The following is a 27,265-nucleotide window of genomic DNA, read 5'->3' as shown; positions in this document are numbered from 1 at the left end:
GCGGCCCAGGAACAGTCTACTGTGGATTTTGCCGTGGGAGATAATTACAGGTCTGTATTGTTTAAGCCACTGTCCGTTGGGTATTCTTGCACGCAGCTAAAAGCACCTAACTGGAATGTGGGGAATACAGTAAATCAGCAATTAAAATCAAGTGTAATAAAGTGCATTATCTACAATATAGGACAGGGAAGCATTTCTTTTTTTTAAGATTTTATTTATTTATTTGAGAGAGAGCATGAGCGGGGTAAGAGACAGAGGGAGGAGCTGGGGACTTTGTGGAACTCAATCCCAGGGCCCTGGGATCATGACCTGAGCAGAAGTCAGATGCTTAAGCGACCGAGCCATCCAGGAGCCCCGAAAGGGAAGCGTTTCATCAGGCTCCCAAACCAGACTCAGGGTTAGGGAAGGTCAGCAAGTATTTCCTGTAGGAAACAATACCTGGACTAAGCACTGAGGACGAGCAGGGGCTGGCCAGACAGGTCATGACGTTGTCACGGCTAGAGAGCTGACTCTGCCTCAAGAGGTTCCCTGGAAAAGGCGAGGAAGCACAGGTGTGAGGTACCAGACCGTGCAGGACTACGTCGAACCGTGAGCTTGCTCATCCATCAAGTCTGAGCCGCTTGGCGGCCGTGCACCGCCGGGTAAGCTCTGCACTGAGTTTGTCCATCACCGTGAAGGTGACGGTCACAGTAGCACGCACGTCCCGGGCTCCTTCTGAGAAGGCTGTCGCTCAGACGGGAGGGTTCAGATCCAGAGCGGGGTGGCACCCGGCGGCCCGGCCGAGAGGCGAACAAAGGGGAAGCCGACCGGGTGTGCACGGACAGGTCTCGGGCCCACGGTCCGAGGCACACGAGTCAGGGCCTGGAAGCCGCCGGGGCAGCCGCGGCGAAAGGACTCGTGGGTCTGGGGGCCGGACGCCGAGGCTGGGGTGTCTGTCCTGGAGGACACACGTGTCCGGGCTCGGGAGCTGGAGCCGGGAGGCCGCCGGAGGGCCAGGCGGGGCGTGCCGGGCTCGGGGAGCAGGGGCGCAGGGCAGCGCCCGGGGTCCGCGACACCCCGACGCCAGCGCAGCCTGCGGGACAGGAAGGCCCGGGCCACGTCGGGGCGCGGAAGCCGGTGGCGGCGGAGGCCTGAGCCCCCGCTCGGCCCGCGCAGCCACGCGCCCGGGCCCCGGGCGGCTCGGCGCCGGCGGCCGGGGGGCCGGGCGCTGCGGGCAGCGACGCGCGGAGCCCCCGCCGCGCGGCCGGCCGAGCCGAGCGACCGGGAGCCGCCGCGCGCCCGCCCGCCTCGCCCCGCCAGCCGCGCCGCGCGCCCACGGGCACCGCCCCCGGCAGCGCCGCCCCGCCCCGCGCCTCTCTTTGTCTCCACGTCCGCAGATCTCGCGACAGTCGGGCGGCAAGTCCCGCGAGCGCAGACGGCCCGGCGCCGCGGCTCTCGCGGTGTTTGCGCGAGACTGCCCCCGGCCTGCGCCCCCGCCGCCCGCCCGCCTTCCGCCTTTCTCCCCGCCCGGCCTCCCCCGCCTTCCCCCGCGGGCCCCGCCGCGCGGGGGTACTATGGTCTCCGGCGATGGACGCCCCCGGTGCAGGTCAGTGCCCGCCCCGCGCCGCGCCGCGCCGCTCGCTCCCCTCGCCGGGGGCAGCTCGGCCGGGGCCCGCGGGCTCGGGCCGCGGTCCCTGGGGCCCCCCGCCGCCCTCGCCCCGGCCCGGGCCCGCGCGGGGCCCGGCGCTGCCCGCGGCCGCTGCTCGGCAGCCTGGGCCGGGGTCGGGCAGGGTCTCCTTGCTGGGCCCCGCCGCCCGGCCCCGGCCCCTCCCTCCGCTGCGGGCCCCGGGCCGGGGTCGGGGGCGGAGGCGGTCAAGGCCGGGCTCGAGCCAGCCCGCTCCGGGCGGTGCGCCGCGGCGCTGGCTCCCCCGCCCCCGCCCCCGGCCCCCTGCCCCTCCTGCCCCTCCTGCCCCCCTGCCCCCCTGCCCCCTGCCTCTTCTGCTCTCCTGCTCCCCTGCTCCCCTGCTCCCCTGCTCCCCGTCCCCTGCCCTTCCTCTGCCCCCCCTGCCCCCCTGCCCCCTGCCCCTCCTGGCCCCCTGCCCCCCTGCCCCCTGCCTCTTCTGCTCCCCGTCCCCTGCCCTTCCTCTGCCCCCCTGTCCCCTGCCCCTCCTGCTCCCCTGCCCCCCGCCCCTTCTGCTCCCCGTCCCCTGCCCTTTCTCTGCCCCCCTGCCCCCTGCCCCTCCTGCTCTCCTGCTCCCCTGCTCCCCTGCTCCCCGTCCCCTGCCCTTTCTCTGCCCCCCTGCCCCCTGCCCCTCCTGCCCCCCTGCCCCCCTGCCCCTTCTGCTCCCCTGCCCCCCGCCCCCTGCCCCTCCTGCTCTCCTGCTCCCCTGCTCCCCGTCCCCTGCCCTTTCTCTGCCCCCCTGCCCCCTGCCTCTCCTGCTCTCCTGCTCGCCGTCCCCTGCCCTTCCTCTGCCCCCCTGCCCCCTGCCCCTCCTGCTCTCCTGCTCCCCTGCTCCCCTGCTCCCCGTCCCCTGCCCTTTCTCTGCCCCCCTGCCCCCTGCCTCTCCTGCTCTCCTGCTCGCCGTCCCCTGCCCTTCCTCTGCCCCCCTGCCCCCTGCCCCTCCTGCTCTCCTGCTCCCCTGCTCCCCTGCTCCCCGTCCCCTGCCCTTTCTCTGCCCCCCTGCCCCCTGCCTCTTCTGCTCTCCTGCTCCCCTTCCTCTGCCCCCCTGCCCCCCTGCCCCCTGCCTCTCCTGCTCCCCGTCCCCTGCCCTTCCTCTGTCCCCCTGCCCCCTGCCCCTCCTGCTCTCCTGCTCCCCGTCCCCTGCCCTTCCTCTGCCCCCTTGCCCCCTGCCCCTCCTGCTCTCTTGCTCCCCTGCCCCCTGCCTCTTCTGCTCCCCGTCCCCTGCCCTTCCTCTGCCCCCCTGCCCCTCCTGCTCTCCTGCTCCCCTGCCCCCTGCCTCTTCTGCTCCCCGTCCCCTGCCCTTCCTCTGCCCCCCTGCCCCCTGCCCCTCCTGCTCTCCTGCCCCCTGCCTCTTCTGCTCCCCGTCCCCTGCCCTTCCTCTGCCCCCCTGCCCCCTGCCCCTCCTGCTCTCTTGCTCCCCTGCCCCCTGCCTCTTCTGCTCCCCGTCCCCTGCCCTTCCTCTGGCCCCTGCCCTTCCTGCTCTCCTGCTCCCCTGCTCCCCGTCCCCTGCCCTTTCTCTGCCCCCTCTGCCCCCCTGCCCCCTGCCTCTCCTGCTCCCCGTCCCCTGCCCTTCCTCTGTCCCCCTGCCCCCTGCCCCTCCTGCTCTCTTGCTCCCCTGCCCCCTGCCTCTTCTGCTCCCCGTCCCCTGCCCTTCCTCTGCCCCCTTGCCCCCTGCCCCTCCTGCTCTCTTGCTCCCCTGCCCCCTGCCTCTTCTGCTCCCCGTCCCCTGCCCTTCCTCTGCCCCCCTGCCCCCTGCCCCTCCTGCTCTCCTGCTCCCCTGCCCCCTGCCTCTTCTGCTCCCCGTCCCCTGCCCTTCCTCTGCCCCCCTGCCCCCTGCCCCTCCTGCTCTCCTGCTCCCCTGCCCCCTGCCTCTTCTGCTCCCCGTCCCCTGCCCTTCCTCTGCCCCCCTGCCCCCTGCCCCTCCTGCTCTCCTGCTCCCCTGCCCCCTGCCTCTTCTGCTCCCCGTCCCCTGCCCTTCCTCTGCCCCCCTGCCCCCTGCCCCTCCTGCTCTCCTGCTCCCCTGCTCCCCGCCCCCTGCCCTTCCTCTGCCCCCCTGCCCCCTGCCCCTCCTGCACTCCTGCTCCCCTGCTCCCCGTCCCCTGCCCTTCCTCTGCCCCCCTGCCCCCTGCCCCTCCTGCTCTCCTGCCCCCTGCCTCTTCTGCTCCCCGTCCCCTGCCCTTCCTCTGCCCCCCTGCCCCCCTGCCCCCTGCCCTTCCTCTGCTCCCTCTGCCCCCCTGCCCCCTGCCCCTCCTGCTCTCCTGCTCCCCTGCTCCCCGTCCCCTGCCCTTTCTCTGCCCCCTCTGCCCCCTGCCTCTTCTGCTCCCCGCCCCCTGCCCTTCCTCTGCCCCCCTGCCCCCCTGCCCCCTGCCTCTCCTGCTCCCCGTCCCCTGCCCTTCCTCTGCCCCCCTGCCCCCCTGCCCCCTGCCCCTCTTGCTCTCCTGCTCCCCTGCTCCCTTGCTCCCCGTCCCCTGCCCTTCCTCTGGCCCCTGCCCCCTGCCCCTCCTGCTCTCCTGCTCCCCTGCTCCCCGTCCCCTGCCCTTTCTCTGCCCCCTCTGCCCCCCTGCCCCCTGCCTCTCCTGCTCCCCGTCCCCTGCCCTTCCTCTGTCCCCCTGCCCCCTGCCCCTCCTGCTCTCCTGCTCCCCGTCCCCTGCCCTTCCTCTGCCCCCTTGCCCCCTGCCCCTCCTGCTCTCTTGCTCCCCTGCCCCCTGCCTCTTCTGCTCCCCGTCCCCTGCCCTTCCTCTGCCCCCCTGCCCCCTGCCCCTCCTGCTCTCCTGCTCCCCTGCCCCCTGCCTCTTCTGCTCCCCGTCCCCTGCCCTTCCTCTGCCCCCCTGCCCCCTGCCCCTCCTGCTCTCCTGCTCCCCTGCCCCCTGCCTCTTCTGCTCCCCGTCCCCTGCCCTTCCTCTGCCCCCCTGCCCCCTGCCCCTCCTGCTCTCCTGCTCCCCTGCTCCCCGCCCCCTGCCCTTCCTCTGCCCCCCTGCCCCCTGCCCCTCCTGCACTCCTGCTCCCCTGCTCCCCTGCTCCCCGTCCCCTGCCCTTCCTCTGCCCCCCTGCCCCCTGCCCCTCCTGCTCTCCTGCCCCCTGCCTCTTCTGCTCCCCGTCCCCTGCCCTTCCTCTGCCCCCCTGCCCCCCTGCCCCCTGCCTCTCCTGCTCCCCGTCCCCTGCCCTTCCTCTGCTCCCTCTGCCCCCCTGCCCCCTGCCCCTCCTGCTCTCCTGCTCCCCTGCTCCCCGTCCCCTGCCCTTTCTCTGCCCCCTCTGCCCCCTGCCTCTTCTGCTCCCCGCCCCCTGCCCTTCCTCTGCCCCCCTGCCCCCCTGCCCCCTGCCTCTCCTGCTCCCCGTCCCCTGCCCTTCCTCTGCCCCCCTGCCCCCCTGCCCCCTGCCCCTCTTGCTCTCCTGCTCCCCTGCTCCCTTGCTCGCCGTCCCCTGCCCTTCCTCTGCCCCCCTGTCCCCCTGCCCCCTGCCTCTCCTGCTCCCCGTCCCCTGCCCTTCCTCTGCCCCCCTGCCCCCTGCCCCTCCTGCTCTCCTGCTCCCCGTCCCCTGCCCTTCCTCTGCCCCCTTGCCCCCTGCCCCTCCTGCTCTCTTGCTCCCCTGCCCCCTGCCTCTTCTGCTCCCCGTCCCCTGCCCTTCCTCTGCCCCCCTGCCCCCTGCCCCTCCTGCTCTCCTGCTCCCCGTCCCCTGCCCTTCCTCTGCCCCCTCTGCCCCCCTGCCCCCTGCCTCTCCTGCCCCTGCTGCCCTCCCCCTTGCCCTTCCCGCTCCCTGCCCCCTGCCTCTCCTGCTCTCCTCCTCGCCGTCCCCTGCCCTTCCTCTGCCCCCCTGCCCCCTGCCTCTCCTGCTCCCCATCCCCTGCCCTTCCTCTGCCCCCCTGCCCCCTGCCTCTCCTGCTCTCCTGCTCCCCGTCCCCTGCCCTTCCTCTGCCCCCCTGCCCCCCTGCCCCCTGCCTCTCCTGCTCCCCGTCCCCTGCCCTTCCTCTGCCCCCTCTGCCCCCCTGCCTCTCCTGCTCTCCTGCTCCCCGTCCCCTGCCCTTTCTCTGCCCCCTCTGCCCCCCTGCCCCCTGCCTCTCCTGCCCCTGCTGCCCTCCCCCTTGCCCTTCCCGCCCCCTGCCCCCCTGCCCCCTGCCTCTCCTGCTCCCCGTCCCCTGCCCTTTCTCTGGCCCCCTGCCTCTCCTGCCCCTGCTGCCCTCCCCCATGCCCTTCCCACCCCCTGCCCCCCTGCCCCCTGCCTCTCCTGCTCTCCTGCTCCCCGTCCCCTGCCCTTCCTCTGCCCCCCTGCCCCTCCTGCCCTCCCCCATGCCCTTCCCGCCCCTTGCTCCTCTGTCCCCCTGTCCCCCCACCCCCAACACGAGAAGGAACACTCGTGCTCTCTGAGGCGGCTGTGCTCCTTCCTTCTCCCCTGGGCTCAGGGGGCTCCCCTCACGGAGGGTCCTGCCCACCCACAGCGATGAGTCTGCACAAAAGACCTGACCTGGAGGCTCTTCCCCCTCCCCCCCACCCCGGACATTGGGAGCTGGGGAGCGCTCCAGTGAGACCCCCAGGTTCATGTCGTGCAAGACCAGAAAGACGTGTTCCCTTGGCAAGAATCTGCTGATTTACCCAGATAATTTTGTTCATTTCTACCTTCAGTCTAAGACCTAGTAGTCTTCTCTGCTAAGTTTTGTGTTTTGGTGTGGTTTTGCTTTTGTCCATGTTGTTGAATGCTCTGTAAAAATCTGTCTTTGGATTATTTTTTAAAAAATCAATCCTTCTGACAGTTGTCAGGTTCTCAGATAGTTCTGTCTGTACTTAGCATTTTTCAGTACTTCAGTACTTCCCAAAAGGCCTGTACATCGTTTAAATCATTCTTTGTTACCACATTTCAGGGGTTAGTTATCTTACCTGTTTTTATTTGACAAGAGTCATGGTTTGAGCTGTGTTGTCCAGTACAGTGGACCTTGGCCATATGTGATTATTTAAATCTAAATTAATAAAAATTAAATTTTAAAATTCAGTTCCTCCAAGGCTGTAGCCACATTTCAAGTGCTCAGTAGCCACATGTGGCCAGTGGCTGTCTTACTGGACAGCGCAAATAGAGAACATTTGCACCATCGCAGAAAATTCTCTTGGACAAAGTGGATTTCCAGTTATTTTCGTTTTATTAAATTAAGGTACTTTGTAGCTGTGTTTAATGAAAGTATAATTTTTTTTTTCAGGATATGCCTTTGAGTACCTTATTGAAACATTGAATGACAGTTCGCATAAGAAGTTCTTCAATGTACCTAGACTTGGAGGCACCAAGTATGGTAATGTTGCTTAAATTGGGGGGGGGTTGTTTAGTTTGTAATAATAAGAATGCATTTATTAATTTGAGCTGAAGAAATCATTTACTCCCACCATGTTGTAACAGGCAAACCTACACATAATTTCTAACATTTTAAAAACTCCTCTTGGGACAGCTTTTGTTTGAGGAGGATGCAAGTCCATACCTTAACTTCTCATTTACAAATGTGAGTTAATTTAAGAATAATTTTTTTCCTGTGGAGAAACTACTGCAATTTAAAAACAACAAAAAAGCCTGACTGGTGATATTCTACACCTATTATATGCATGCTTTAATTTTTCGAGTGAACAGCGCCCACGATTCTTTACCTGTCATACCTGAATAGGAATCGTCAGCGGGCCCCCTGATTTGAGTGGTGCTCCAGGACTGGGCATGGTTTAGCCGGGCCTGTGTGCCAACACTTTCAGCAGACCTTTGCAGGTGCCTGATTGGGGCCAGACCTTTCACTGAGATCTCAGAAGCGAGAACTTGGCTCAACCCTAGGGAACTGATGGAAGTTTTGACTTTGACAGTGGAGCACCTGAACCAGCCAATGAAGGAAAGACCTGTTTGGAAGAGTGGTTTTTGTTTGTGTGGATTTTCTGGGAAGACTAGTGGGAAAGATAAATGCCAAAGCTCTTGCAGTGCATTTTAGAGAGAGCTTTTAATCTTTTCTTGTACTGTTTAATTTAATTAAGAAGATTGCTTTTGTTATTTTTCTGCAGATTTTGATGTATTTAAATATTGTAGGCTGCCACTAGCAGTTTTTCTTATATATCGTGAGAAAATTTCAGTGTTTTGGAGAAGAAACCTGTCTTAGAATTAGGTTGTCTTTAAAAATAAGAGGTTCACCAAAACGAGAGCAGTTTTCTTTACCTTCCATGTTTAGGTGCCATTATTTGTATTGAGAGAGGCTGGTGGTTTTCTTAAGTGCCATGTGTCTTTATTCACATTTATTTTATCCTTTCACCAATGATGAGTTCGCATTAGTTTTGAAAAGGGAACATCTAAATTGCTTATACATAAAGATTTTTTATTTCACTTTACTTCTAATATCTAGTGATTCTGGCCTGGAAGATTCTTAACCCATATTTTATAGCTTAATAAATAATAACACATGTGAGGATATTTTAAAAATTGAGCCTAAGTTCTTTCCGTGATGATTTGTGGAAATATGCCCACTTGAAGATGGCCTATATTTCCGAAATGGGGAAAATTAGTAGAAGACTTTCAAAAATAATTAAAATGCATTGAAAGAGAATGGTTCATGATGTAAAAGCTAAATTTTCTCTGGAAAATAAGTTTTCATGGGCATCTAGAGGTAACTGAGTTCCAGAGTATCCAGGTTTTTATAACCATGATAAATACAGTAATAACATACCTGTAAATATAAATGCTTTCAAAACAAATTTGGTTTTTATTTCCATGGGATTAAAGCCCTGTTTTATTCATGGAGTGGTTATTATGAAAGGCTTATTAATAATTACTAGAGCAATTTCTTAGTAATTACTTGAGGGAATAAAATTTGAAGGAAGAAATGACTTAGGAGTAACTTGAGTAGCAGGTTGTTTTGCTTGTTTATCATCAGAACAGAACGTGTGTGTGCCCTTTTGCAGAGCCCAGACTGAGTGGCCCTGTGGATCTGTGCTCAGGGGCGTTGCTTAGGCAGTCGCTGGGGTTCGGGCCAGTGCCGGCCGGCCTGAGAGCCAGCTGTGGTGAGCTCCCTGCTAGTGGAGGGGAGTGTGCTCCGTCCTCTCCTGTCCTGGGGAGGAAAGGCGGGGTGGACTCCCGTCAGCCCCCTGCTCGCCTGTCAGGAATGCCTGCAGCGCGGGGACCTGAAACCCTTCTGTACAAGGACTTCAACGAACGGAGGTTCATCTTTCTCACGAGCAGGAATCCAGACTTGGCAGCCTGGGGCTGTAGCGCACCAGCGTCGGCAAGGACCCCGGAGCCAGGCTTCTCGTTTTCAGTTTTGCTTTCATTCTTTTGGTGGCAAGTGCTGCTTCACCTCCAGGCACTGCCCGTGTTCTAGGCCGGCTGGAAGGGCGACGGGGAGAAGAGCCGCCGCATGGGCCTGCATCTCCTTGGCCAGAATGTCCCTGGCCGCTCTCCCCCTCCAGGAGGCCGGAGGACAGAGGGAGTAGCCTTCCGGCGTTTATGGGGGACAGCGCAGGGAGAGCCAGCCTGGATTCCTCCTTCCCTGCATACCTCCCCTTCCTCAGTCTGTGTTTCCATGGGGCACAGCACAAATCATTTGATTTCTGCTCTTTTACTGCCATTTTATCTTTTTGCTTCCCAGGCTTACACTCACAGGAAATTTATAGAAGTGGACACATTGTGCACATCGATTCCATTTTGGTCTTGTATAACTTCACTTACAGCAAATCGCCTTTTTAGGGATCCGGAGCTGCCCGTGTGGCCCTCGAGCACACTGACGGCGATGATGGAGATAGATGTCGAGTAACTGTTACCGTGAAAATAGACCCGTTTCCGAGGGGGAGAAATCACTGCTCCCAGAGAGTCAGAGGCTGCTTTCTGAAGGAGCAAGGACTTGAGCTGCTGGTGAGCAGAGGGCTCACAGAGGACAGTCCGTGCTCAGGGAGTTAGGGGCAGGGCAGGCCTCGTACGGGCGGAAGGGAAGGTGTGGAGGGCAGGACGTGGGAGGGCTGGCTGTCATGAAGCCTGTTGTGGGGACTAGCTGTCCCTGAGCAGCGGGGCCGCTGCTGTCCTTCAGCTCAGCCCAGCCATCCGTCTTCCTCCCTGACCTGCAGTGAAGCCAAGGCTGGGTTTTCCAAATCCTAACTTGCAGCCTCTGAAAAAGTCTGTTTTTAGGAGTGTTTTTATCGTTCATAAGAAGTCAGATTGGGGTTGAGAATCACGCAGTGCAGAAACAGTCTCATTGTTGATGTGTAGGTACAACTCTAAGTAAATGTGCTACTTTGAACAGAAACGCGGTGCGTGTTGATTTATAACCTTTACTTGCTTGCTTGCTATCTCGCGAACATCTTTCCGGGTCCTGGAAGACTCGTATCCGTGCTATCTGATTCTGCTTGGTTTCTGAGTCAGGGAGCGTGAGTTCAGGTAGCAGGGGATGCTCGACTTCTCGGCTGACGGCTGCGCGGTATGGCCCGCGTGGGTGCTTAGTGAGCAGCTCTGTGAGTGTGGAGGTTGTCACCAGCTCGTCCCTGTTGACACACAGCTGCTCTGATTGTGTCACATTTCAATTTTGATGCGAGCTTGTCGTTCTATAGCATTCCCTCCACCCTTGTCAACGTTCTTCTTTTCTACTTTTACTGTATACCGTGTGCTCAGTCTTCACCCTTGACATAAGGAACAGAAACTCAAGGAAAGATGTGGCAGTTTGCAGACATCCGAAGATGCAGGCAGAAAGCACAGTGCTCATGGGGACCAGGATTTCTAAGCCAGGGGCTGTTTCTTTTGTCACTTGAAGGCTGCCTGGTCTCTTCATCCCTGTTTCCGTTTGACATCTACCCTCCACTCAGCTGTCCCTGCAGCCCCCTCGTTTGTGGAACGCCCAGGGTGGCCACTGCTGGCCATGAGGTTGTGATTGTCTTACCAGCCAGTTAAGACTGGTTGTCCTCATAGCCGACTTTTTTGCCTCTTGCTTTAGCCTAGTTTGGCTGGGCTTGTCACGTGTCTGTTGCTGGGGCAGTTACCTTGCTAGAAGGAACCCAAGTCCCTGTTTTCAAATCGTGTCTCTGCGTTGGACTCCGGAATGGACTGTGTCGGGTTAGCAATGAAGTAGTTCGCTTGCAGAGTCGACACACAGTGCACACCTTTCCAAGGATTACTTTTACGTCATACGATTCTACTGTTCCAGGTACAACCATGGACTCACCAACCCTCCACACTTGTCCAAGGTTCTGTTGATTTTATCTCTCTTTTGTTGACGTTTTCTGTTCTAGATTTGGCCCTTTGGGTGGCCAACAAGAGACACCTGCTACCTAAAGTGAAGAAAGGTTTATTGTCATGATACCGAGCTCCCAGGCCAATGAAATGTGGCTGTATCTCCAAAAAATGGGCCAGAGTTGAGGAAGCTCTGTATTTTCTCTCTCAAGGCTTCAGATTTTCTGTGCCCCCTACTGCACTGCAGCCCAGCCTCCTGCCTGCCGACTTCACGTGGGGCCCCAATGGCAGCCTCAGCCCCACGCTTAGCTCTGAACACCTTTCTGGTTCAGTCTATGTCCTGACTGCAAATTCCTGGGAGAGGAATGTAATTGTCCTTGTGTATTTTCCCTCGTGAGGCTGTTGGCCACTGACCCCTGCCCAGGATTGGCTCTGGCTTCCGTGTGGTAGCCGGGGAGGTAACGGGACACAGAGGACTGCCTGTTCCATGGGTGGCTGTTTGCACAGGCCCCACAGGGTGCATCTGCTGGGTTAGCAGCCGCTGCTGGATTACATGCTCACCAGGAGTGAATGGGAAGAGTGGGTGTTTCTGCACTTTCATCAGTGATAGGTACGATTTTTCTTATTTTCTCCATGTTTGTCAGTGAGTGGGGGAAAAAATCTGAAAGAAGTTTTCTCTTTTTCTGCCTTCTTAGACTCTACTCATGGCAGTATGTATATATGTATATTAAAAAAAAACAAAATAGGTCAGTTCTTTATTGGAAATCTATCCTATCCGGCTTGGTACTAGTTAGAGACAGAAATGAAACCTGGCCTCTGATCAGACGTGGGTGAGAGTTAATCCTGTTGCCAGATCTGAGGGGGTTATGAGACCTTCTGGAACAGTTTCTTAATCTTTTCTCCAGGCCCCTGGCCTCGACCAGGGTTTCTGGGTTCACTCTGTAGCTACTCCAGCGGGTTCTTGCCCACTGCCCTGGCCCTGTCTCTCAGTCTGGACTCCAGAGCTACCCTCCTTGGGGCTTTAGGCAAGCCCAGAGTGTTTGTGACTGTCTCCCCTTTCCTTCCCCTGGTGTATTTTTCCATCCTACTTAGTTTCTCTGGGCCCGCTTGTTAACCAGTTCATATTGCTATGTCCTGTGGCTGATTTCTGCACCTGTCTAAACCTGGAATTTTCACGTGTGAGAAATGAACAAAACCCTTTTACGTGGTCTGTACGTCTTCACTACATCACTTTGTGGTGGGCAGAAAAGATCATTTTATCTGCACTTTATTCACGTGGGAAAAATGAGGCTGAAAATCTAAGTAATTTGCCTGACGTCACATTATCTTGTAAATGAGGAGATTTGGTCTTAGACTCCTGTCTTCTGATTTCAGACCAGTGCTTTTCCTCACTTCATACCATTCTCTTACCCGTCTTAATAACGGTAGTAATAAAGGTGCTAGTGTGGAGTATTTCCCACATCCGTTCTGTAACAAGTTCTGTTGTTGTCCACTTGAACAAGGTCCACCATCTTTGTGGTGGGGGAGAATCTTGAACGTAACGCTGTGATTCTGAAGCTGGTGCTTGTGACTGTTGGTGGAGGTTGTGTGCTCGTGCTTACAGAGACCACAGACGGCGGCCACCTCAACAAGCGGGCCATCCTGGTGGGGATGGTGGCCAGTATGCAGGCGCAGGTGCTCCTCGTTTACAGCGGAAATGGGAGGCTGGTACTGTAAAATTTTCTCATACTTCAAGAAGCCAAAAATTTGGATTTTCATATGAAAAAATTGTGGTTTTTCCATGTTGGCGATTAAATTTAGAATGTTACAGCTCTTCAGAACAAGCACAGTCTGTCTGTAGGCTGGCAGTCTGACCCCCACACTAGGAGATCCGCTGGACCGCTAATCAGAGTAGCAGCCGCTGAGCCTTGAATGGGAGGCTCTCTGGTCCTGGAGGCCTGGGTGTGCCGTGTCACCTAGTAGACCTCAGCATCCTTTTTCAGAGCCTGAGCCACCTGTGGGATCTTCCACTGAGTAATTGATCAAAAGGGTATCAGTTGTTAATCAGTTCATTTCAGAAGTGTGATAACACAAATTATCATACTTCCCCAGTTAAGTTAGCCGTTTGTCCTGGTTCCCACTTGTCTTTTTGATTACCTGTCCTTAGAGAATTAGCTTTCTGGATTCATGGAATTCTAGAAACTTTTGGTTAGAGGAAGCAGAATTACCCAGTTTACTTCTGTGCTTGGTGCACAGATCTCTCAACAACACTGTTTAATTCGTTCAGCTAACATTTTTTGGGTACTCACATGTTTCTGGCAAATGCGGGATGGCTGGGATAGCATCTTTGTGCTCAAGAAAGCACATGGTTTAGTAATGAGCATGCAAGTGGAAACTGTGTTAAGTACAGTGCTTTGTTATGTTACAGCAGTCTCAGTCCAATCAGGAGACAGAATGGGGGAGTTTAATACAAATCATTATTAACTGAGATAAAATAGTAGTTGTAAGATAGAAGGAAACCATATGGTACTGTAGGGCTGATGGAGAGAGAACACGGTGTTCCAAGGAGGGACCAGCTTGAAAGGGGTGCAGACCGCATTGGAGAAGGTGTGGTTCACCCCACTAGATAGCAAGAGGTTTGCTGTGTGGCTGTGCTGGAGCTGGCCTGGGGTTGCTGGGCAGGCGGGAGGTACCCCCTGGAGTTGAGGAAGCTGGTGTGGCCCCAACTGAGAGAACAGGTGCCTTGAGATTGAGGTGCCGGGCAGTTGCCCTTCCGAGTGCCCGGGCCGTGCGGGGGTTTGCAGAGGAAGTCCAGAAGGTGGCAGGACAGAGGGCCTTCTGCGCAGGAGTGTCTTGGTCCACGTTCCAGCACCGGCGGAAGTCCGTCTGAGTGTGCAGCTAGCTACGTGCAGGGTGGTTCCCATGTTGGGTGGGCTGTCGTGGTAGTTTTTATGTGTCGTGTCATGAAGGGTGTCCACATTGGAAGATCTGAATAACTTCATGAACCTTTATTTCTCAAAGGCCTTCAGCGAATGTAGCGAGCAGACGATAATGGGACTAGGTCATGAACAGACGGGCTTACTTCGTTTTTGAGCAAACATCTGCCAAATACCTACGTTTGAGCAACTGTAGTCTGTCAGTTCTTTCCAGTGGAAATGGTGTTCTCTGGAAGAAGTGGCTAATTGAGCTTGCAGTTCAAACCACCACCCAAGTGTTTTCCCCAAGCAATCATACTTGTTTTGAGCAGAAATGCTGTATACGTACTGTCCATGTTGTCACATGGAATATTAAGATTTGATCTCAGCAGTTGAGATGGAATAAAACGAACGATTTTTCTGCTTCATCAAGGACATTCTCAAGTGAAGCTGGTATCGGTTGTGAAGATGAACAGTGCGATGAGAACGAGGACCGTTCGGTACCGCTGCCTTGAGCTCTGCTGCGACACCAGTGGGTCGCCCACCATTGTGTCCCAGTGGTGACAAAACAGATCATGTCTGAGTGGACCTTGCAGGTTCCTGAAAGAATTTTAGGGGCCTCCGGAGTCCAGGGACCACTGGAGGTGGAAGGCAAGCCAGAAGATCTGCGTGAGAAAGGACTTGGTTTGGGCGAGATCTGGGGGTGGCGACAGAAGTAGACAAGTTCAGAAGATGTGTGCGAGGTGTCAAGGATGCTGCCTCGTTGTGAGGGTGTACACCTCTGGGTGGGCGCCGGTGCTGTTTACTGAGCTGGGGGACACCGGGGGACGCAGTGACCTGGAGTGGGCGAGGGGATGTCGCAGGGATCGGCTTAGGTACTGGCGAGTTTGGAAACACCAGTTTTCAGGTGGAGGTGTTCATGAGGTGATCAGGCCCATGTTCTGGAGCTCAGAAGAAGACCCAGACTGCAGAGGAGGGTTTTGAGATCCTTGGTGTTGAGGCCACAGGAATGATGAAGACTTCTGAGGGGGCACAGCATGGTGAGAAGAGAAGTGAGCTGGATGTGAACTCTCAGGAACTCTGACGTTTAAGGATCAGGCAGAGTACTGTGGGGAGGAGGCCTGGCTGGCTCAGTCGGTAGAGCGTGTGACTCTTGATCTCAGGGTTGTGAGTTCAAGCCCCACATTGGACATAGAGCTTACTTAAAAAACAATAAAAAATAAAGATTAGGCGAAGGAGTAGAGGCTGGCCAGGAAACCAAAACAGGGCTGCCAGAAAGTATTAAGGACTGTAAAGGATCTAGAATTTTCCTCTCCTTGCAAGTTAACAAGTTAGTCTGACATAGTTTCATAGATACGGGCAGAAGACACGAGACTCTTAAATCAGAGACAGTGGATGGTTTATTATCCACAGCAAAGCAGTACGAGCATTTCTTTCTTTTTTTTTTTTAAAGATTTTATTTATTTATGTATTTGAGAGAGAGAATGAGATAGAGAGAGAGAGCATGAGAGGGGGGAAGGTCAGAGGGAGAAGCAGACTCCCTGCCGAGCAGGGAGCCCGATGCGGGACTCGATCCCGGGACTCCAGGATCATGACCTGAGCCGAAGGCAGTCGCTTAACCAACTGAGCCACGGCGCCCCTGTCTTCTCACTTTTTTTTTTTTTTAAGATTTTATTTATTTATTTGAGAGAGAGACAGAGAGAGAGAGAGCACGAGAGGGGGGAAGGTCAGAGGGAGAAGCAGACTCCCTGCCGAGCAGGGAGCCCGATGCAGGACTCGATCCCGGGACTCCAGGATCCATGACCTGAGCCAAAGGCAGTCGCTTAACCAACTGAGCCACCCAGGCACCCCATGATTTTATTTATTTGAGAGAGAGAGAATGAGAGAGAGCACATGAGAGGGGGGAGGGTCAGAGGGAGAAGCAGACTCCCTGCCGAGCAGGGAGCCCGACGCGGGACTCGATCCCGGGACTCCAGGATCATGACCTGAGCCGAAGGCAGCTGCTCAACCGACTGAGCCACCCAGGCGCCCCAAAGATTTTATTTATTTAAGAGAGAGAGAGCATGAGAAGGGGGAGGGTCAGAGGACTAAGCAGACTCACTGCCGAGCAGGGAGCCCGATGCGGGACTCGATCCAGGGACTCCGGGATCATGACCTGAGCGGAAGGCAGTCGCCCAACCGACTGAGCCACCCAGGCGCCCAGTACGAGCATTTCTATTGGTTTCCCAGGCCCCCGTTCCTGCCGGTGATTTTGAAGAGGGCCAGGTAACACGTGTAGCACGCACAGTGGTTGTGTTACAGGAAAGGAGCTCGGACTTAGGGGACCCAGATCTTTCCTAATGGACAGTAGGCATGCCTGCCTCTTGCTCCAGAAGGAGACGCTGTCTGTATCTTCAAGGCCATTCACTGTATTAACTTCGTTTGAAGAATGCCCTGGAACAAAGGCAGTTACTGCCCGTGCTTGCAAGTCATGCTGAACTGGGAGGGGGGAGATGGGGACACGGTCTTCCTGCAGCCCGTTAGAAGTGGGGGGGTGAGCTGGGAGGAAAGAGTTTGGCGAGGGACGGAATGATCAGCTGTCCTGAATATTGCTGAGGGGCGTTGTTTCTTTGGTGTTCGAGGATAGAAGTCAGATTAGTGTGGAAACAGTGAATGGAAGTATAGAAAAACGGACGTCGGGAATATAGTGATTCTCAAAAAACCTTGTTGAGAGTTTGAAGAAAGAAGCCCGCGGCGGCCGCGTGCGCTACCCTGGGGCTAGAGGCTGTTGAATGGGAAGAGTCCGGTGCGGGCTGCATTGCAGACGTGGGAGAGGGGATGATGGATGACTCAGGGTTCTGCAGTGTGCCAGCAGGAGTGGGATGCAGAGCCCCTCCCGAGAGGCGGGCACTTAGTAGGTCCACGGCTGCCTTCTCAGATGGGGAAGGAGTAGCTCCAGGGTGTCTGGGCGCGTGGGTGCAGCCGGAGGAGGTGGAGGGAGGAGGTAGGGCTGGGTCTCGCAGGAGGAAAGCGGACATGGGGTGTGAAGGAGAGCAGGTGCAGGTATGGTGAGGCTCCAGGGGACGCCGCGGTCATGGGTTCGTACTGGCCCCAGGGTCTCTGGTTGTTGTGGGTTTCTTTTTCTTCCTCCTCCACACGTCACCACCATTAAAACCCCAGTGAACTCTTTCACACCCACGAGAATGGGTAGTACATAGAAAATAGACTAAGAACCTTCATTCTTTGCTGAGGGGGATGTAGAATTGTGCAGCCACTTTGGAAAACTGGCAGTTTATTAAAACTTTAAATACAAATTTACCATATGACCCAGCAATTCCATTCTGAGAAATCTACCCAAGAGAAATAAAAACACTTATCCACACAAAGATCTGCAGATGAGTGATCTGAACAGCATTACTCCTTCAGTGGGTGAGTGGATGGGCAGAATATGGTAGGTCTGCACCGTGGAATATTCTTCAGCAGGAGCGGGGCTTGAGTCCGGATACAGACCGCAGCATGAAAGCAGCCAGACGCAGTGAGGGAGGGACCTTACTGTGTGACTGCATTTGCACAAAATAAGCCAGAGGCGACAGTGCTGTCGAGACCCGGTAGCCGAGTGGTTTCCCGGGTGGGAGAGGGCAGGGAGGGGCTGATTGCAGGTGAGCGGGAGGGACCCGGCGGATTCGTGGTGTGGATAGTACAGCCTGGGGAGGGAGACTTTCATGAGGAGCAAAATACACGTGATAGCGTTATTTTTAAAACAAAGTTTTTAAGCAGGAAAGTGACGGGTTCACCGCCTGACGCAGGTGGGTGTTCTGATGGACTGAGAATGAAAGAACGGGGGGAGTGCAGGCTTGGGGAACCTAAATGGTGGAAGTGAGGGAGCAGGCGGACGGGCGGTGCTGGGGGAGAGGAGAAGGTGGCGTCCGGGGCTGTGGGGGTCAGACAGGTGTGCGGACTTGTATGGTGGTTTGGTTGGAGCAGGAGAGTGTGCGTGGAGGTGGGGTAGCCAAACAGGGAAGAAGGAGCAAGGAGGGCTCATTCTGTGCTGGGGATAGGGAACACTAGAGCGTCTGCTAGCCTGCCCTCTCTGCTTATGGCTCTGGGATGTCTGCCTCTGGAGTCACCTCAGGGGTTAAATACCGTTGTAGGGGGAGCACCTTGACATGACTCGCCAGCAGGTCCTAAATAAGTAACTGCAGGTGTTATCATTAGAATAGTTGAGGAAGACGGGCGCCTTGGCTCCGAGGTTGTGATCCCAGCGTCCTGGGATCGAGCCCCGCAGGGAGAGAGAGCGGGCGAGTGCGTGCTCACAAGCAGGGGGGAGAGGCAGAGGGAGAGGCAGCCCCCCCCCCCCCCCCCACTGAGCAGGGAGCCCCACGCTCCGTTGGCACACAGGCCCTGGTGGTGTCCCACCTGAGTGTCCCCGTGACGTGCTGTTGGCTTGCCCCAGAGTGAGTGGTCCAAGAGAGGGAGGCTGGTGCTGGGAGACTTCACACCATGGCCTTTGAGGCCCTGTGCTGTCGCCTCTGCCATGTGCTCTGTTGGCCACACAACAACCGTGTGGAAGGTGGCGTGATGAATGCCAGGAGGGGAAGGTGATAGTGATGTCTGGAGGCCAGCGAGCACAGAACGTTTGAGGGACGGCTGGTGTGCGTCTGCATCGCTCCCTGTAGCGGGCCGCTGGGAGTTACGCTGGGAGTGCCTAGGCACATTTGCAAGTTAGTGCTTCTTTTTTTTTTTTTAAAGATTTTATTTATTTATTTGAGAGAGAGAGAGAATGAGAGAAAGCACATGAGAGGGGAGAGGGGGGAGGGTCAGAGGGAGAAGCAGACCCCCTGCCGAGCAGGGAGCCCGATGCGGGACTCGATCCCGGGACTCCAGGATCATGACCTGAGCCGAAGGCAGTCGCCCAACCGACTGAGCCACCCAGGCGCCCAACAAGTTAGTGCTTCTTAACGACAAACTGTCCAGTTAACAGTGACATTTTGTTCTTAGAGCGTGCTTATTTGATAGTTGCTTTTAAATTTAATACTGAATTTTCAAGTCTTAGAATTAAAAACCCAGTAAGACCACTAAGGTAATAACCAAAACAGTAGCCCCTTGCCCTACCCTGATTTCTACTCTGCAGAGAATACCATTTCTAATACTCTTGGCTGTTCCTTACGGTACTTTCCTCTGTGTTACTAAATAGCCTTGCTTATACACCTGTTTTTTGATTTTCAGTTATAGACTTCTAACTTTCTACTCTAGAAAATAAGAGGTTGGCAATTTTCTGCATATATCCCAGGTACCTCTTCTTAGTTATCAAGCCAGCATTCCGTGTTCATATTTTGATGGCTGTAAATGTTCCCAGCCAGTCCGTGTAGTAAATGATTGCATCTTGTTTCTCTTACAGCTTTGTGTTTTTTCCTGGAAGTAATGATTGTTTTTTTCTGTTTGCTAAGTTTGCTGTGTCTTTATCAGTAATTCCTCTCCAAATTCTCTAGAAGAATTAACTCCTCCCGGTAGAATCAGGTAGTCTGGCAGTTCATTTTTCCCTCTTCTGTTGGCAGCGTCCCACCTGGACTTCCTCCCCTGCCACACGGGGCACCCCACTGGGTCCCAGCCTGCATGCTGTTCTGCTCTCCACTTCCCTCCCGTAGCGTCCGTCCCGGGAAGTGCAGTGTTGGAGGCCTTGCATGATTGACGCGCGGCTGCCCGTGGACAGAGCTCTCAGGGCTGGAAATGATTTTCCCTTGGAGTTTCGAAGCCCTTGTTCCGTGGCCTCTTAGCCCCTCACCCAGCCCTCGAGAAGCCCAGGCTGTCCTGCGTCCCAGTCGTCGCCTTTGGTTGCCTCTCTTCCGTGTGGGCACGGTCATCCATGCACTGTTGGCCAGAATCTTTTGAGTTGTGCTTCTCTTTGTTCCTGTGGGTTTATGACTTTATTTCTTTACTATCCTCTTAGTGGGTCTCAAAAGCGAATGGGCATAATTGCTGGAGTTTGCCATATTTTTTTAGAAATCTGAGTAAATGCTTTCTGTGAAGATCTTTAAACAAAAAGTATTCCTGACATTGTTTTTCCAGGACAGTTAACCACATAGAAAACTGGTCTGTGTATTTGCTTCTGTGATGTTTTCCTCCTCAATATTTCCAAGTGTTCCATCAGAAAATCTCTCTCCTGCAGTTCCCCTTGCTTTGGAGGACTTCGTTGTGTTTCTCATTGAGGTAGGATGAAAACTCATACGTGTTTGTGGGTTTTATGAGTATTGGCTACTCACTCCCGTTAGGTGGCTGGTGCACCTGTTTTAGGCAAGAACAAGAATCAGCTTGAGTCCATCTCTCAAGGTCAGACCTGTAGTAAATGGCAAATACAGGCCTTCAGTCCAGCGTTTCTGGTTATGTAGTCCTTTGTCTCCACACTTACGACTTCATTCATCTTTAACTTGGGTGAGTTAAAATTTCAATCCTAAAAGTAGGGACAAAATCATCACCCACTTTGTATTTGTCAGCCAGTTATCAACATTTGCTGACCTTTTGTTTAAAATACTTCACCATTGCCAGGGGTACTGTCCGTGGGCGTCTGCCTTCAGCTCAGGTCATGGTCCCAGGGACCTGGGATCGAGTCCCGCATCGGGCTCCCTGCTCCGCGGGAAGCCTGCTTCTCCCTCTCTCGCTGCCTCCGCCTGCCCATCTGCCTGCTTGTGATCTCTTTCTCTCTCTGTCAGATAAATAAATAAAATCTTTAAAATAAAATAAAATATTTCACCATCTCTGTAACCTATAAATACACTTTCGCATACATCACTGACGTGTGAAAGGACTTTCCAAAATAACACTCTCAGTGCCTTTATTATACCTAATGAAATTACAGTAATTCCTTCCTACGGTCTAGAACCCGGTCCATATTCAGATTTCCCGTGTCTCAAGCAGGTTCGCACAGAGAGCACTTGGTTGCTGCACCTTGTAAGTCACTGGCGGTCTGTCAGGCTCGCCCTGTCTCCATGTTCCGTGCCATTTGGGTGTGGGGGCAGCCATGTGTGTTGGTCCGTGCTCCTTCGCGGGGTCCCCTTCCTCCCACGCTGCCCCTGTTTGCTGTCGGTGGGAGGTGGGGTTGGCTGTCTGGATGTGCGGACGTTTGCGAGAACCCTGGTGGTGGGGCTTGGATCTTTCTTTCCTCAGAGCAGACAGCGTCTCTCCTGTCTCGCATTTGGAGATGCTGATGGTTGTCATTGGTGCCCGCGGGCTCCATCCGTTCTGAGTTCTGTGACCACGTCTCACCGAATATTCCAGCGCTGTCCAGGGGCTGCACGTGGGAGATGCTGCGAATGACACCCTCCCTTTCTGTGTTACTAGCTTCCACTCCTCTGTGAGGAGCTTGCTCTTGGCTATTTGGTTTCTTGAATGAGGAAGGACGAGATCGATGATTGATCGTTTCCCCCCGGTGTGAGTTTTCAGGGTCATGAGTTGCTCTAGGAACTTGCATGGCTGTCGATGAAGGGTTTTTTAAAGAGTCCTTATGAACTAAAGGCTGTTTCTGTGTTTGATGCATGTCAGTGAATTGGATGCTCACACTGACCCACCAGCGTTCCCTGCAGCTTCTGACACAGGATGTTCTGGGCCTATTTCCACCCTTTCCCAGACGTGGGAGGAACTCTGGGGGGAACGCGGGTGCTCACCTCCTAGTGGGAAAATAGTAGTTAGCTAAGAGTGGGCCGAGAGGCCAGGGGGCCTTACTGGTGGGTTGTCATTGGGGCATTTTCACTCAACAGAGCTGGAAACACTTACTGTTTAGAAAGAGAGAAATAAACTATGAGTTTGTACTTACGATTCCAATTGAAATGGAAGTTTTTGTTTTTGTTTTTTAAGTTAGCTACTCTGATTTTATACTTCTGTTTCATTACTCTTAAAAATCCTGGTTTCCAGCCACAGTAACACAAGTGCTTTTGGCCTCCTCTCGTCACATAGGGGACAACTTCACGCTGCGCTCTCTGTACCAAAACCTGAACGTACTTTGTTTTCTTTGTGGATCTTCTTGTCCTTTATACACATCCTGCCAGGGAGATACAGCCAAAATGTGTGGTAATAGATACTAACTCTTCAGTTTGTCCTTTCATTGTTCTTTCTTGGGGTGGGGGGAAGTATATGTTATTTTTATTTAATATATTTTTATATTTTAAAAATATTTAGTAATATTTTAAAGTACATATTTAATCTATACTTTAAAATTTTATATTTGTTATGCAGTAATTTGTATTCTTACACCCTTTTTAATGTCTTTTCTTACTGAAATGGTAGGGTGCTGTAAGCATTGTTTTGCACTGCGTTTTCTTGGAATGGTATGTTCTGGAGATCACTCCTTATCGACATGCAGACGTCTTCATCCCTTTAGACAGCTGCATAGTGGTCCGCTGTGTGGGCTGCCGGGAGTCACACTGACTCAGTCTTAAATCTGGTGTGAGACTTGAGTATGATTGAAAATTTTACGGTGTTGGAGTCTGTGTCTCTGTGATACACTTAAACGAGGACTCTAGGGTGAGTGACAAGTTAGCATGAAGTGAATTTGACTCATGTAAGCACCCTGTTTTAAAGATTTTTTTTTTTTTTTTTTTTTTTTTTTTTTTTTTTTTTTATTTATTCATGAGAGACAGAGAGAGAGAGGCAGAGGGAGAAGCAGGCTCCCAAGGAGCAGAGAGCCCGATGCGGGACTCGATCCCAGGACCCTGGGATCATGACCTGAGCCGAAGGCAGACGCCCAACCATCTGAGCCACCCAGGCGCCCAAGCACCCTGTTTTAAACTAACCACTTTTGATGGAAATCTTTAAAATTTATTACAGACTTCTGTACAGTTTAGGGATGTTTTCATTATTATATTTTATTCTCATTTTCTGTGTCTTCCCTGAATGTTAAGTATTGGTCAGTCTCGTGCCCATTTCAGAAATGTGCAGCTCTTTCAAGAGTGTTTAATCTCTGCTTTTTCAGCACCTTGGCTGACATATGGGAAAGTCAGATTTATAGTAAGCCTGATATTAACGTAAACGGTGTTTCCTCCATGTTTACGGAGACTGAGAAAACAGTGCATCCTTGTCTTTATCTAACTTTTTGCTCTTGTGATTTCTATAGTATGTAGTTAAGACTGTGGCCTTATTAATAGTAATATTGTCTCTGACTCAGATGTTCTGCCTTACTCAATACGGGTCCTGTTGGAAGCTGCTGTGCGGAACTGTGATGGCTTTTTAATGAAAAAGGAAGATGTCATGAACATTTTAGACTGGAAAACCAAACAAAGCAATGTTGAAGTGCCCTTTTTCCCTGCCCGTGTTCTTCTTCAAGATTTTACGTGAGTGATCGAGCATTTCCTTCTTAACATTCAGACTCCCTGATGGTTGGCTCTGTTTTTAATTCTGAAGATTAGTTTATAAATTTAAAGAATTGTCCTTTCTAAAGTAAAGCAGTTCATTAAAAATGAGGTGCTTGTTTCTTGCACTGTTTATTGAAAACCTGCTTTTGCGGAACTCTGCCTGCTTGTCGTCCCCAGTTGGTGAGTGGGCTTCTCAGACTTAGACATGCAAAGCCTTATTGCCCAGCTGCCATACCTGTCCCTCTCCATGTCTCCCCGTCATAGGAAATGCCCGACTCCTCTCTTTCCCTCCTGCCTAATCCAGTCTGCCAGCAAGTTCTGTGGACTCTACCTTTGAGACGTGTCCTGAGCCCACGTACCTCTTAACCGTCTCCACCCCCATCCTGGTCCTGCCCTCGGCGCTCTCACCAGGACTACAGCTGTTAGTGTCTCTAGCCAGGACCCCTGCTTGCACACTTACAGTCTGTGCTGTCTTTTCACAGTGGATCATGTGACTTGATTAAAAGGGTTAACCAGGTCCTGTCATTCCCCTGTACACCTGTGAGCGTTCATCACACTTGGAATAAAATCCAGAGTCTGATCTGAGTCCCCAGGAATTGCTTATTGGAAGAGTTTGGAAGGAGCTGTAGGAGTTAGCTAGATAAATAATAGTGCCCCCTCACTCACCCCCCACATCTGGTTTGCATGCCCCTGTTCTTTATACCCTGTGTGGGCTGCTATTAGAGTATTTTCGATCCTGTTCTGTGGTCACGACCCCATCTTCCCTGCAGGCTCCTGTCTCTGACGAGCCATGCCTCCGGCGTCTGGAGGCACGTACATCTAGTTGAGAGCCCTCTGGGAGGGAGGGGAGTCTCCTGAAATTTAAGACAGGGAAAGAATCCATAGACAGTTTTCTGGAAGGTTCCTTTTGCCTCTAAAAGTTCTCTCTTGTGTTATTTGTGACACTCAAGTTCTCAGTAACATTAATGCTAATTCTCATGAAACCAGGATATGTCGAACTTTGGATAACAAGTGTGTAATCTAACGAGTACAAACTAGAAAGGGATACGTTTAGATGTAAAACTGAACGAATGTATCTTATTTGAGCATATGAACGTACAATTCAGACCATAATTTCATCTTTCTTTATTTTTTAGTGGAATACCAGCAATGGTGGATTTTGCTGCTATGAGGGAGGCAGTGAAAATTCTTGGAGGTGACCCGAAGAAGGTCCACCCTGCCTGCCCGACAGATCTCACAGTTGACCATTCTTTACAGATCGACTTCAGTAAATGGTACGTGAGCACAGATATTGGTGAAGACAGCTGTGCGAGGTGGCTGGCAGCCAGCCCCCTGGTTAGAGGAAAGGAGCAGAGACTGTGGGTGCCTGAGTGAAGCCTGCCACATTTGGTGTGCCCTGATCTAGAAACAGAGCTGGTGAAGTTCATGTACTGATGAATTTTTTTAACGGAGTCTGAATTTAAAATGGTGTTCATGTTTGTAGATTTCTGCTGCCATTTTTGATAAAAATGTATGAGCCTAGAACCTGCTTTGTGGAGTGAATTTTTCTTCATTATCTTTTGTTCTTTAACCTACTTGCCTTCGAGAGAGAATCTAAAGACGGGAGCCATGAATGTCTTTAATTAATTGGTGATTAAAATCACAGTGCGTACTAAAACTATGTTTTCCTCCCACTGAAATACACGTCTATTTAGAAGGTCCCTGTGACCAAGGTCAGACTAGAGAAAACCTAATTCTCTTGCGATCTTTCACACGGACCAAGACGATTGTTGAGCCCACGAGCGCTTTTGCCCTCTAGATTAGCACTGTGGCTATTTGCTGCTGTTCAGTTGTTACGTGGGAAAAACCCACTTAGGTGCTTGCTAAAAGTCGTGTAAATTGTCGTAGAAGTAGATGAAATGATTTTCTTGGGCACATAGAATTGTGTTTTCATCTCCATAAATTTAAGCGACCTATTTCTGGGTTTTTAAACCTAAGTTAAATACTGTATTAACATTTGAACAACATATACTTAGTTCCTGATAATTTTGCCAAGTGTGTGCTTTTTGAAAAGCTAAATTTCTGTCACTTTTAAATGGTCTTTTTCTGTTTCCTTTTTTGGAATGCTAGTGCAATACAGAATGCTCCAAATCCTGGAGGTGGCGACCTGCAGAAAGCAGGAAAGCTCTCTCCACTCCGAGCACAGCCCAAGAAGCTCCCCTGCAGGGGCCAGACCACCTGCCGAGGATCGTGCGATTCTGGAGAGCTGGGCCGAAACTCAGGAAAACTGTCTTCGCAGATTGAGAACACACCCATTCTCTGTCCTTTTCATTTGCAACCAGTGCCTGAGTATGGGATTTTTTTTTTTTTAAATATTGATCAGTGCTGGGTTATGTTTCAGTTACCGAAATCTCATTTGTCCCCTTCCCCTCCTGGTTCCTATGACCTCACCGCCGCCTCCTGCCCCAAATTAAGCCAATTAAGATGGTATTCCTGTTACTGATTTCTGTTCCGAAGGAAGAAAGCCTTTCTTAAGATTTTTCTATAAATATATTTAATTTTTGTGACTAATGTAAGCAGAACAATGGGATCCGTCTTAAACTCTGCATTTATTTTAGTGAATCTGTACCATTCACATGTTCTTTATTCGTTCACATTGCATTTGTGAATTCCCTATTTATAGTTTTAGCTTTTCTCTCCTATTAGATTTCTTGTTTTTTTCCAATTGCATGAAGAGTTTGATGTTATGAATATTACAATGATAAGAACCTCTTTTAGGTAAGCAGTTGCCTGTCTGGTGCTATGGGAAGTGGTGAACCTGCCCAGAAAAGAATTCTCTTCTTAGGAGTTGGTAAAATCTCCTAATAGGTAGTTTAAAAAAAAAAAAATTCTATACTTGAATTTTTGTATGCTATAAAGATTCCAAAGTCTATTATATTTAAGAGTTATGTTGTTTACCCCATTGTCAATAGACTGTCAGAAATTTTTTTAATTTAGTAAGAAAATGACATACTTTTTCAAATTAGAAAAATGTAACACATTTAAGATTTAGAATAGCCAAAAATGATATCCACACATATCTTATCCTAAGAGCCACACGATACATTAATTCGTGTGTCCGTAAACTGGTTCTTTCAGATTCTCTCTGGTTGTACAATTGGGGGCTCAGTATTTCTATGAGGCCTCCGGTCATAGTGATCTCACGTGCTCTTCCTTTCTGGGAATTCAGTATAATCTGTAGGTTCCTTGCCATCAGATTATGACAGTTTTATATAAGCAGTCCTTGTTCCTGCTACCTAGTTGTCCTGGTTGTTAGGTGAGTGTTGATGTTTGAGATGAGCATCCCTTCTTTTTTTTTTTTTTTTTTTAAGATTTTTATTTACTTAGAGCACAAGCAGGGGGAGCAGCAGGCCGAGGGAGAGGGAGAAGGAGCAAGGAGCCCGATGTAGGGCTCGATCCCATGACCTGAGCCGCAGGCAGCCGCTTCACCAACCGAGCCACCTGGGCCCTGAGCTTCCCTTCTTAACACAGAAATTAATCTCCTGAAAAGGGCGACTTACTGATTACAATACAATCTGGTGTAACATTTCCCCCCAGCTTTGACTCCAAATCACAAAGCATTTGGATGGGTTGGACTGTAGTCTCTGGGTGTAGGAATATAGGAAACCAGTGGCTCCCTTCGGTGCCGCGGGGCCTCGGTGCAGCGTCCGTGACAGACCCAGACAGGGAACGGACGGGTAGGAAATGGGCCTGGAAATCACTGCCTAATGTGAAGTCGGGTTCTGAGCTCGTGAACGAGGGGCACTTTGTAGCCGTACGTGCTGTGGGATGTACAGTAATCGGACCGGCTCCCTGAGTCCTGAGGAAGATCTCATCGAGATGTGCATGGCCTCAAGGGGTCACTCAGCAATGAATTAGTCAAGGAATCTTTGTTTTTTAAAAAAGTTGACAAGTGAACATCTGTAATCGTCTAGACCCTGGAGGTCCCATATAATTTAAGTTGTATTGATATCCTAGTCAGCACTTGATCACCAGCTGGCAGGAAACAGCTTAAAACTGTTAGAAATCATTTTTTATTTTCATTTTTATTTATTTTTTAAAGATTTTATTTATTTATTAGAGAGCACGAGTGGGATGAGGGTCAGAGGGAGAAGCAGGCTTCCCGCGGAGCAGGGTGCCCAATGCGGGACTTAATCCCAGGACCCTGGGACCATGACCTGAGCTGAAGGCAGACGCTTAGTGACTGAGCCACCCAG

The 27,265-nt window shown here is 52.7% G+C and overlaps 1 protein-coding gene across 4 annotated transcripts in view; it reads left to right on the top strand.

Annotated features, from left to right (window-relative positions):
- The first annotated feature begins 1,429 nt into the window (after positions 1–1,429).
- IREB2 (iron responsive element binding protein 2) overlaps positions 1,430–27,265 on the top strand; it is a 49,748-nt gene continuing 23,912 nt past the window's right edge. For 2 of the 4 annotated variants that reach the window (XM_064569735.1, XM_064569738.1), the window contains exons 1-5: positions 1,430–1,585; positions 6,843–6,932; positions 22,844–23,009; positions 24,167–24,304; positions 25,140–25,358. In XM_064569735.1, coding sequence (XP_064425805.1) covers positions 1,567–1,585; positions 6,843–6,932; positions 22,844–23,009; positions 24,167–24,304; positions 25,140–25,358 — 632 coding nt within the window. In that variant the 5' untranslated portion in view covers positions 1,430–1,566. Of the gene's footprint in view, positions 1,586–6,842; positions 6,933–21,966; positions 22,204–22,843; positions 23,010–24,166; positions 24,305–25,139; positions 25,359–27,265 lie in introns of those variants that run through there. The other 2 variants (XM_064569737.1, XM_064569736.1) reach the window with 2 other exon arrangements.

This window comes from Mirounga angustirostris, unplaced genomic scaffold (genome assembly GCF_029215605.1).
Source record: "Mirounga angustirostris isolate CCGP_5_RB_7025 unplaced genomic scaffold, mMirAng1.0.hap1 SCAF_9, whole genome shotgun sequence".
NCBI classification, from domain to species: Eukaryota; Metazoa; Chordata; class Mammalia; order Carnivora; family Phocidae; genus Mirounga; species Mirounga angustirostris.
Note: the sequence above shows the minus strand (reverse complement) of the source record. Positions and strands in the feature narration are given on the sequence as shown.